This window comes from Necator americanus, chromosome V (assembly GCF_031761385.1).
Source record: "Necator americanus strain Aroian chromosome V, whole genome shotgun sequence".
In the NCBI taxonomy this organism is placed as follows: domain Eukaryota; kingdom Metazoa; phylum Nematoda; class Chromadorea; order Rhabditida; family Ancylostomatidae; genus Necator; species Necator americanus.
Window position 1 is genome coordinate 24867761 of NC_087375.1, and position 12192 is coordinate 24879952.

Below are 12192 nucleotides of genomic sequence, written 5' to 3' on the forward strand. Positions count from 1 at the left end.
GGTACGGTTATTAGCGTTTAAGCTGGAAAGATGAACGAGCTCAAGTTAGCGAGACAGGGCCAGTGGATCTAACACCAACGGTATTAGAGCTAGAATAATTGGTGTTGGCGATCAAATTACCTCTTGTTCCGTTGCAAAACACTGAATATAACGTTCTTACCAAATGTGAAAGGTAAACTTTAGTCTCAAAAAAATTGGAGCCATGGTACAGCAGCCGATTTCCTGGTATGGCTTAGTGTTGAACACTTTCCTTCTTCTCTTTCTTAGGACCAAAAAAATCAACGAAACTGAATGAAGAGGCTTCTTTCAAGAGGTCAGAGCATTCCCATCTACGTACAGTAATCACAGTAATTCTTCGCCAGGAAACCAAAAAAAAAATGCGAAAGCGCGTCTCTTTCTTTTTCTCTCAGTAACTTGATTCATTTTACTTTGAATCATTAGATATGGACGGAAACCATCGATTTGCGATGACGATATCTATTTACCTACCTATGTAGTTTATTTTGCACTCTAAAAAACTATTACAAAATCACTTATCTTTTAAATCGCAAGCGGCAACAAGTTAAGGAACCAGATCCTGAAATACTGGCGCTTGGAGGATATATGAGCTTAGGTGCAAAAAATGCGAGGGAACTGAAGTTATAGTTAAAGGCATCACCCCACGAATCTGAGGTGGTGCAGATTTCAGGTGGAGTATTCGTATACTACAGAGAGGGAGGTGACTTCGTCCATTTCCTGCTAATTGCCGTAAAAAACGGCCCGGAAAATGCGGCGCCGCACAGGGCTGACGCGCTCCAATCGAACTCCTTGCAGAAAATAGTGCGCCGGAACGCTCGGAGCCGTATCTTCCGGGCCGTTTTCTACGGCAATTACGAAGAAATGGACGGAATCACCACCCTCTCCATAGTCTCCCATCCCGTATACGAATACTCCACCTGAAATCTGCACCACCTCAGATTCGTGGGGTGATGCCTTTAAGTATTCGTAAAGTAGACGTTACCATTCCACTCTGCTACCCCAATCATACGTATATTTCAGGTCAGACTGCTATGCATTCCCAGCTGGAGAGGATTCAGTACAACTTTAGGAGAATTTCTTATTTCTCCTTCTAAATGCTTGCTAATCCTTCTAAATGCAGCTTTCTTGGAAATACATACTTGTTTTGAGAGCAAGTACACAACTTTTTCTTTTTCCAACTTTTCAGCGGTTGTCAGTGGCCAAATATAACCGCTTCATTTCTGCAACTTGAAACTTTCTCAGAGAAATCTCTTGTCTCTCTGATATGTGGGCATTATACATACTTCTTTACGTTTTTAAAATGTTCATATAATTTTACAGGATCAGTTAGTGGATGAAATTTGAGATGCTTCATCAAGCATGATTGCTTTTCTTGATTGAAGGAAATTATAGCTCATGAAATTTAAATTGCAATTAACGTCAAAATATCGGTATCCGTGTAAGTTGATGAGAAAAAAAAATGCAGCATATGACATGTGCCTCAAAATCAGCAATTCAATTCAGTGCTCTTTGAGATCTTTAATTAATAAGGAATTGAGTTTTTATTTAGAACACGTCAGTCCATTTTTTAGTTGTACAAATCCCAGCAGTGGTAGGAGATTTGAACTCTACTATACTATTTAGCAGATAGGTAGCTACATGCCATTTACTATACCATTTATGCAGGAACAGTCCATAGACTAACGTGTACATACATATACATATGCAGCGTAAAACAGCTGTGCTACCACGTTCTGATACTCGGCTAAAATTGATTGTAAAAAGAAAAAAAATGTATATATAATATATATATAAACAAATATATACTATATACTTTATATATAAATATATATAAAGCCTGAGCGAATCCTCATTACACATCGTTTCTTATGTAGAGAGCATTAAACAACACTACTAAGGAGTAATGGTACTTACTAGAATAAGGACGTTGAATGAAAACACCTCAAACTGTCAAATACGGATATCGCTTCCACTTCCATCAAATACTTGCGGTCATTATGCCAAGATTTAAGGTCGAACGTTTACGCCTCCACTTTTCATAACAACATGCGTTACAACAAAATCCTTAAGATTTAAGTGACAAGTCTGATCAAAATGCAGTTTCTGCGATAGCTCAAGCGAGACAATCCTTTAATATAGATGAAAATAAAGAAGAGATACGACAGAGGGTTAATACAATGATTTCATGTTGTTGGCGAACACTTTATAGACACATACTGTTGTGGATGTTTAGAAGAAGTGTTTACTGTATGGGTAATGCGATAAACGGTGTGGCTTCGTTGCATTTCGTCACAGGACGCTTTTTCTCTCCAGTGTTCCGAGTACTTCACTTTAAAAATTGATATTAATAACGTAAGTAGGTTTCTGTATCTTCCCTACGATCTTTCACTTCACTTTGATTTTTTACCGGGTCCTGACCTCAAAAAAGCCAAATATATATAGGATGTAAGAAGAAAGTTCCCAACCTTAAAATTTTGACCTTTTCTTTTAAATTAAGTTTTTTCAATTGAAAAATTACACTTCTCTTATCTTATCTTCAGATAAAATAAACCCCGTAATATTGTTGAATTTCACATTAATCTGCACTGCAACAGTCGGTGACTACTCTTATCAGTGTTTTTATCCGGAGAAAGGTTATACGTAACCGATCGCTCACAAATAAGTGCTCGGGACGCTTCGGACACATACAAGAATGATTTTTCTTAACATAGCAGCTTTCAAATATGCTACCTGTGACCCACAACTTTCAGGGTGAGCCCGAATGTATTAGAGACTATAGTTTGCTAAGAGTTGGATTGCTTCCACCCTGTATTCTCTTATTCTCTGGAGAGATCAAACTTACCTGCATGCCGAGCGCAACCACTTTTAAAGGGAAATAATTTGTAAGGATTCTCACTTGGTGGGACTTCGATGAAGGAGATCACGCTGCAATGAGCAATAGTTCTGAAATCAAAATGGATGATAAAAAATGGTAGGGTTGTGTGGCTAGGATTAGCGATCCACATTTTTGATTCGCCAAGAAATATGATGGCAGGAAAATGCTTTTAGACGCCAACCTCATCCAATTCTTTATATTTTCATTCTCACACATCATAACGTTGAGTCATATAAAATAATTTTGGGAACAAGAGAGCTATTTTTAAACGTTGAAGAGTTTAAGATGCGATTTGATCAGAGTAAAAGATAAAGTATAAAGTCCCTTGCGTTAATCAATCCGCTTGGGATGCGCCCCCCACTTCACTTCAATTCAGAATCGTTTGAGGTTAACGAACGTGTAACTGACCTATGCAATGACTTACGGGGACCAGCCGATGTGTCAAGTCAGTGTTTTTATCCTCCCAGACAGCTCTGGTACCAATTTATCGACCCTGGAGGGATGAAAGGCTTGGTGAGCACTAGGGCGGATTCGAACCTCTGATCGATCGTGCAGGAAGCGTAACCAATTTGATCAGAGTGACCTTCTTTAATTCGTAACTGTAACCTAGTCACTTCAGATCTATATGATCTATATTAGACCTATAAATTATTTCAGTAAGAAGCGAACGAATTCAGTAAAAGAATAGAATTCCTAGTGTTTATCAATTCCTTTAGAACTCTATGTAAAAGCGCTGTGAATGTGTATGTGGTGTGTATAAGTAATTGCAGCGGGCAATCTACCAAGACATAGTTTTATATTCTTTCCGATCAAACTAATGCAAATGTATCGTCCCTTGAAACGCTTTGTTGGCCTGCTGCGGTGCCGAACCATCGGCCGCACCAAGTTTCTGGTCTTACTATCAAACTGTCCCTGGTGAAAACGAAATTAGATTTAAGGATTGATTTTCTTCCCACAAATCATATTTTGTTATGCTCCAAGTTGCTTATAATTAAATAAATCACAACGGCGGATAGAAGTATGCGGAGAAAGAGAACAGAGTTTTTTTTTTGTGTAAGCCGAGATAAAAGTGAGATCGATCGGGGAATGAACACGATCTGAAACGTATAAGCTTGGTGAATCTACAGCAAACACCACTGGTGGCTGCGCATCTGTTGAGAATGTAGCAACTGGGTGTAGAATTAACCGAAGCTGGGCTGGCAAGCCACTTGACTGCTTCGATAGGCGTAAGATGTGAGTGCCAGCCCATATGCGTGTGCATTTTCGCACCTCTACAATTTGAGGAAGATATGCTTCCCAGATTTATTGCGATGGCTAATGTGGAAGCGTTATAAATTCAATAAAGAAGCTGTTCGTCAAGGTTGTGAATTTCATTGTACATATCGCCGAGAGTTTTCTTTTACATAACTGCATCATCAAAAATGAACTAATTTCAAAAGAGTACTAGAGCAGAGGTTTCGAATATCTGGAACAAATCGCTTGTTTTCTTGCGCAAATAAGTTTAGATACGAGCATTTTCGAATTAATCTATTGTGCTAGTAAAGAACAAGAAGAAAGAGCAGTAGAAAAGCATGGATTTACTTTATTCGTTGAAATTATTAGTATGAACAACTCGTTCCAGATGAAGTTGACACTTTCTGCGAAAATAAAGAAAGTACGTGTGAGTACTAAAGAATATTTTACACAACCTCAAAATTGAGACACTACGGGAAATCCTGTGCAAGATAGGTTTGTGTAAGCTATACTCAGTTGGAATAGGTTTCATACTTCTTGTAAAAGAAATCTTGTAAAGTTTAATGAGAAAAATGAGCCTAAACAATGCCCACTAAGCGCAGAGATCCAGAACCCTGATTCGATGTTGTCCCAACTATGGCGAGATCGCTGGAAGAAAATAGTAGTAAGAAAAAAAGAAAGCATTAGTAGAAGCAGAACTTTAAAGAATATTTAAGAAGATTAAAGATCAAAGAATTTTGAATACATACATGTTGCAGGAAAAGTATGTTTTCGTCAACCAAAGACTCATTTATCAATGTATTCTTTTTTCCAGATCTCATTATTATTGTAGCGGCTGAAAGGAGGTACCTTTCAAAGTGCTATCTGTTCTGATTCTCAAGATTTCTCCTTTTTTTTCCTTCTCAGACTGTTCTTGTAACTGCAAAATTGTACTAAAATTGTAATATACTACAATAAACTTTATCAAAGGTGTTCCTTGACCCAAAAAGAGTTCCCTGAAACCACAACATTCTAAAGAAGATAAATGAACGAAAATTTGCAAGGATATGTAGTTCAACCAACATTGCATCCCATACTGCAACAAAGATTTGGAGCAGCCTTCACGCATAGAAATTTAAGTAAAGTTCATCTGGACAAAATACATCTGTGAAATGAACCACCAGCAGCAGAAAATGCCTAAGAAGAAGCCTTAGAAGCCACAAGAATGAGTAATTGAATTGAGACGTTACTTAAACGAAATTTCATGCAACAAATAGCGTGAAAGAATTTCAAAAATTACATCACATGTACTTTAGAAGGATAATTATGAAGACCTGGTCTCGTTTCAAGTTGCATTCACTCAATTTTGGAAAAGCCTTTTTCTTTTGAAAGAGCAATACCTTTCTCTGGCAAGACCGTGAATACTTTCTTCCTCACTTTGCTGGGACATCCAAAAAATTTGATATTGATTGTGATTTCACGGAGGAATAAAATAGACGAAAGAAACCCCTTCAGAAAAAAACGGTTTGTCGGTAGGAACCAAGGTTGGGAGAAATGTTGTTCCTGAAGCTTGAAGCACTAAGCATAAAATAAAATTCTTGAGAGCGATCACAGTGGTTAACAAAGAAAATTTAGTTCTCAGTTCATATTCATTTTTCCCACATCTCAGAAAATTTCTCTATTTGATTTGGGTATTGCAATTCCCGCCGGAGTCTAAATCTCACCCTGATGCTTCAATTATTGCAAAAAGATTTATGAAATCAAATACGAACTACTCAATTTTGATACACTGCTTTAAGGAAGCAAAAAAGGCTCTCAGCATCCCTTAAAAAATACAGGAACATGATAAGAAGAACCTCTCTTCCTGACGCTATTCTGAAGAAACTCATTTTCACCGCTAGATTAGGTGAAAACAATGATAACTAGGGGAGAAAAGTAGTTCCTTACTTCTACTCAATCGAGTTAGGTTGTTTCAGAGAATTGTGCTGAATGCAAGCATGCTCTTTCTTTCTTTCTGCAGCGGTCATGATCGCAGTTGCGCAAAACGCCACTTCCAAAGCAAGAAGTAAAGGACCAAGGTGTTGGATACATTCTCTTGTCGCAACATTAGAGATGTTTGGGTCAGTAAAAGGTAGGAATGAAAGTATTTCGAAGAAGAACTGCTCTAATTCTTAGAGTTTCATCACTGTCCAGCTTGACGTAAATAATAATGCTAGGAATGTAATGGTGCAGGAATAATCAAAGGCAGCATTCCTGAAAGTGTTGGATGGAAAATTATGGGAAATTCTCTCCAGTTTTAGGTTTGAGGAAGAATTTGAGACACTGAGACACAGTTTGAGAGTTCCGCATTTATCAATACAAAAACCAGAACCACCGTTTATAGATTCAGGAATCGCATGGGTCAGGAGCATTAAAGTGACCAGCTTACCCGACGAAGAAAAGGTGGTAAATTGGAAGCGCGTGATTTGGATTTTACCACACAAGGTAAATTTTTCAGGGAAAACCCAGAGGTTCATCTCCTGATCCATTTCACTTCTTCGATTGTGGAAACAACCTCACATTTTCGCTGATGGACTTTGAAACTACGTCAAGAACCCTATTTATGTAGCTGGAAAGAATCAAACATCAAAAGTGACGATGTCCTTAATGTGAGGTTAGCGAAACTTTGTCCGAAAGATGTGAGTTCCAGATCGAGTTCGAGGTTGAATCATTTCGGTTTGATTTCGGCAGACTTGTGTTCATATCAGGAACTCCAACAGAGCTCAGTCTATTACTCCAAATTTCATGGATCCACAGAAGAAGTAAGTTCTAGATTCATAGAAGATATAGAGTGCGAATTTCTTCACAGTCTTGGAAAATTCTTTCTATTTCTGCCGATCCATCATAGCTACACCTGCATAAGGCTCAAGCCTTACAGAAACACAGTCATTTTACTGTTTTTAAAATGAATGGGAATGAGATCCAAACTTATAAGTACATGATTGTAGATAACTGTAAGATTTTGTATGGGAGAAATGATTTCCGGCAAATTTCAGTGCTCACGCTCAGTTCTCAACAGCAACATTTCCTTTTTTCCAACCAAATGAATTAGATATTTCCAGTATTTTCTACCGATTTTACTTAAAATCATTTTTACGCCATATTTCAGGTTTTATAGACTCCAAATGGAATTGCTAACTACCCAGCGACGTTGCTCAGTGGATGCTAACAGAAATGCGAAAACCATCCTGTTATCTTGCCAATAACAGTAAACGAAGAAACGCAAACGAAGAATAGCTGACAGCACGCAGCATTTTGTGGTGTCCATCAAACACAGACATAACAACCAAGGAATTTAACGTCAAAATATTTTACAATGCTGCTTGCATGAATATTTTATGTGTTTAACGAAGCGTGAACGAGTTTTTGCGCATGCCAAAGCACACATTCTCTAAGCCATACAAGAACGGGGGAATGCATGAGGACGTAGAACTGCTGACATAGAGTAAAATTACAGTATTCGTGGTACCTTGCCTATTCTTTCATCCGATATACAGTGCCGATTAAATAAGCAGTTTATATTCTGGAATCAGTTTCCAGTGTATCGTAGTGGTGAACGGGTTAAACGCGGTTTCTACAGTCGATGGTTCGTCACCACCCATGGCCAACCGAGCAGGCCATCTCTTCAGTGTCAGTACATTGGTACGATATTTACTTGAGAGGGTAGAACACTGATTTCAAACATCGACTGGCTCGTCATTCTCGTACAAGACACTGGTTCACCGCATTCATTTATGAATGATTCATGAATGATTATGGTAAACACATTGCTATAAGTAAAACACAGAATACTCTTGCACAGCTATTATTGATCCCAACTATAACCGAATACCTTAGCATTAGCGAAGTACCGTACGCTGAATGAACAGACGCCTCAAGTTTTATTTTACTGGTGAACGAACGCACTCTATCCAAGCAGATAGTCGTCGTGCATCAATAGAATAGAGTCCGGCTCTCGTGTCCAATACTATTTATCCAACTGGATAAACGTGCTTTGGCGGATAACCGTCTACGTGTATTCTGCGCTAATGAAAGTTTTCTTTGCGGTTAAATGCAGCATGCAGCGAAAACCCCATGTATTCATTCCAACATTGAAATGTTCATCTAACGAATACCTCGTTACCGCAACCACGTACCATTGCACTGAGTTTGCGTCAGTAAATCTATCAAGTAATAGTGGATCGCATGGTCGGAGAAAGAAGTTCGCTTATCACTTTTATCGTACCCATTTATCTTTGAAAGCCTAAATATATTACGGTTATGGATACGGTTTCAGAAGCCCAGTCGCTTACAGGAAAAAATGCAAACCATACTGCAAGGGAGAAAGTAAGAATTTAAAGGCATCACCCCACGAATCTGAGGTGATGCAGATTTCAGGTGGAGTATTCGTATACGGGACGGGAGACTACGAAGAGGGAGATGATTCCGTCCATTTCTTGCTAATTGCCGTAAAAAACGGCCCGGAAGATGCGGCGCCGCACAAGACTGGCGCGCTCCAGTCGAACTCCCTGTAGAAAATAGTGCGCCAAAACGCCTGAAGCCGTATCTTCCGGGCCGTTTTTCACGGCAATTAGGAAGAAATGGACGGAATCACCCCCCTCTCCGTAGTCTCCCATCCTGTATACGAATACTCCACCTGAAATCTGCACCACTTCAGATTCGTGGGGTGACGCCTTTAAACCTAATATGCAAGTAAGACACCACTGTTTATACGATATTGTGAGAGTGAAATGCATGCTAAAAGAATTCCCAAAGTACAGCCCTGAAAATACTGATTTTCATGAGTAGAATAGCAATGCTGACTCTGTTGTCACACAGGATATATATGGATTTCTTCAATTTGATTATACCGCTATAACGTAAACATACTCCGTAAAGCCGCCCAAATAAAAAATTCCAACGAGCGACGAACGCGGCAAAAATTCCCAGAACCTCCATTTTTTGATAGAGTAGCCTTTTTTGGATGTGATGGAACATGAGAACAGCTCCCTGAAAAAATATGTCATAAAAATCCGAAAAAATGGTCCGCTTCCCTTCGCTCTCAATTGGTCCCAAATTTCTCACAAAAAAAACTAATTTTGAACTTTCTAAAAATTTGTAATGGACTGTGGTCATCGGCGCGGCGTTACTTATACTACTTAAAAAATAAATAGAAGGGCCCACTACACAGCAGTGATCCACTGACACTAACAATCACGGACTGGCAAAGATCCTGGATATCCTGGATAGCAGGAGTGCTTTTTACCTCCAATAATTAGAGTAAATTCGATGGACATCCGAAACTGATGAAAAAGAAGAACAAATAAGGAATTATATATATATATATATATATATATATATATATATATACATTTATATAAATGTGGAGGCGGGTCTAGTGTAGCGGTTAGAGTTTCCGCTTCCTGCACGATCGATCGGAGGTTCAAATCCGCCCTAGTGCTCACCAAGCATTTCATCGATAAATTTTTACCGGACTTGTCTGGGAGTATAAAAACACTGAATTGACACATCGGGCGACCCACGGCAAGTCATTGTCTAGGCCAATTACACGTTCGTAAACCTCAAACGATTCGGAATTAAAGTGAACTTGGGGCGCATCCCAAGCCAATCGATTAACGCCAGAAACTTTATCCTTTAAACTCAGACTTTTATCTGTAGAAGTAATAAAGAACAGGGTTTTGAGGTCGTTCGTGACTCTTAGTTTTTGCGACCTCATCCTCGAGAATGGGCGTCACATTTCAATACACTGGTGACATCGATGACAATCGTAGAAACCAATAAGTTTTAGATGTATCACGCGAATTACACCTTTCTTATCTTATTATTAAAATGAAAAATTAAAATGAAATGAATCCTATTAAAACGGAAACTACGGTAGGATGACGCGGTACATACGCGCCCTGCAGAAAGCTGCATAGCTTTCACCATAAGTGATTTGTAGCAGTACCGAATACTCAGCAAATTCTAGGGTTACAGTGTCATTCCACATGAGAGAAAATTTCAAAGACTTCTTTAAAAGCAGCATCGTCATCCGCTCGTGGAAGCGCGCGCACGGGAATCGCGTATTGTACGATTTCGCGAAAGAAAATTCGTCAAGGAAAGCCGTCTCAAATGCCCTTTTCCAGAACTATTAGTGGGAATGGAGCGTGAACATGCTCATTTTCCTAACCTAGCGCCTAATCCTATGAGGCAAGAAAGGGAGAGTGTCTGGAAGGAGAAAGATATACAGCGACGTAAAAAAAGTTTGCCAGTTTTTTCTCCTGCCATTTTTCCTCTGCTATTTTTCATTTTCTTTTGATTAGATCTAGTCTACATTGTCGTTGTAAAGAATTCAATACTGTTCTAAAAAGGGGAAAGGGCAGGAATAAACTCCGTATTTTTAAATCTATTGAGAAATGTAATTATTTTTTACATAGTTCGAGTTAGTTTAGCGTTTTCTTGTTGCGCCTTTGTCATGTTATATACTTTCAAAACATTTTTTGTTGTAGGTGTCTAGAATGCTGTTGACAGAGTATGGATGTACATTAAGTGGGATTTTTTTTTATTTTTGCATCCTAAGAAACTACTTTGATAATTAGCTTCTGCATATCCAGAGCAACTTTTTGCTTCTTATCCAGTTCAAAAAAGAAGAAATTTGTTGCGAAAGTGCAGAACATGACAAAGGTTCCTCAAGACAGAGCAAAACTAACGCAAACAAAACATTGACTGAAAAATTGCAAAAGTTTTGTCTGAAATTTCTAGAAATAGACATTTTGTTTGTTGCTTCCGCCTTTTTCAAACGGCAGTGCATTTCTTCCATCGCTGCCGGTAATGTGTTCTCGATTATACCAAAACAAAATAAAAAATCACAGCAAAAATTCAAAGACGAAAAAGTTGTTAAACTTATGTTTACCACCGTACCCACTGTTTTACCACCGCTTTACCACGGTGGTAAAGAAGCCAATCAACTAAACATATTCGGAGGATATTATGTGTATCAAATATATAATATATATATATATATATATATACATATAAAGGATGAAGGGGTGGGTGTAGTGTAGCGGTTAGAGGTCCCCCTTTCCGCACCGCACGGTCGATCGGAGGTTCGAGTCCGCTCTAGTGCTCACCAAGCCTTTCATCCCTTCGAGGTCGACAAAATTGGTAGCAGACTTGTCTGGGAGGATAAAAACACTGACTTGACACACTTGGCTAGCCACCGCAAGTCATTGTATAGGCCAGTTACACGTTCATGAACTTCAAACGATTCTGAATTGAAGTGAGCGTGGGGACGAATCCCAAGCGGACTGGTTAACGCCAAAAACCTTATCCTTTATCCTTTATATGTAAAAAAGGCAACTTATTGATGCGAACTGAGGCTACTAATTCTGGAAAACATTACAAGAACTCAACATGTACCAGCTTGTGTCCTCACAAGGTACCGGATTTGCGACGATTTCACTTGCAGCACGCCACCCTTGCGCACGTGCCGCACTCAACTGCAAGCGGTCGGAGAACTTTGCGTTTGCGTGTTACATTGCGTGTTACTTTGCGTGTTAGAACTTTGCGCGCTCTAACGTTATTCGTGGAGAATAAAGCTGTTTCCACACCTTTTCTCACGACGATCAGGGAAAAATGAGCGAAATCACTCTGGGTTCTGCGGCCTACTTATCCGAACTCTTGGCACAGCCCGTAGTACGCTTTCGTTGTGGGTTCCGCACCACTTCAAAATTGTTATGGACTGAATTTAGGGGAGCTTAGGCACAATGTCAACAAACGAAGTAGCTGTAAAATGATAAAGATCACGTGAACTGACGTTATCAGGTGTAGTACGAGTTCCAGATTCAATGCAAGTAATCATGACATTATCTATGGCCGACCGGAAGTCAATCAGCTCGTGGTGATGAAAGAACTTCTCAGTTTAGCTACTCATCTGCTCACTAGAAACGAGATTAGTTCGCTCTGGCGGCAAAGGGAACTACGAGGAGTTTTCATGCCTCATGAGGTGTTTAGATAGGAAGTAAATAAGAGGGTTATGTCGGTGTACATATGTCGGTTTTCTTACCGGT

At 39.2% G+C, this 12192-nt stretch overlaps 1 protein-coding gene across 1 annotated transcript; it reads right to left on the minus strand.

Moving 5' to 3' along the window:
• Window positions 1–2025: 2025 nt before the first annotated feature.
• RB195_015089 (uncharacterized protein) lies at window positions 2026–11265 on the minus strand (the record flags this gene model as incomplete). The annotated part of the gene is made up of 5 exons (XM_064205624.1): window positions 2026–2146; window positions 2236–2347; window positions 2915–2961; window positions 9014–9133; window positions 11213–11265. The coding sequence occupies 5 exons, from the start codon at window positions 11263–11265 to the stop codon at window positions 2026–2028; spliced, it is 453 nt and encodes a 150-aa protein (XP_064061505.1).
• Window positions 11266–12192: the final 927 nt, after the last annotated feature.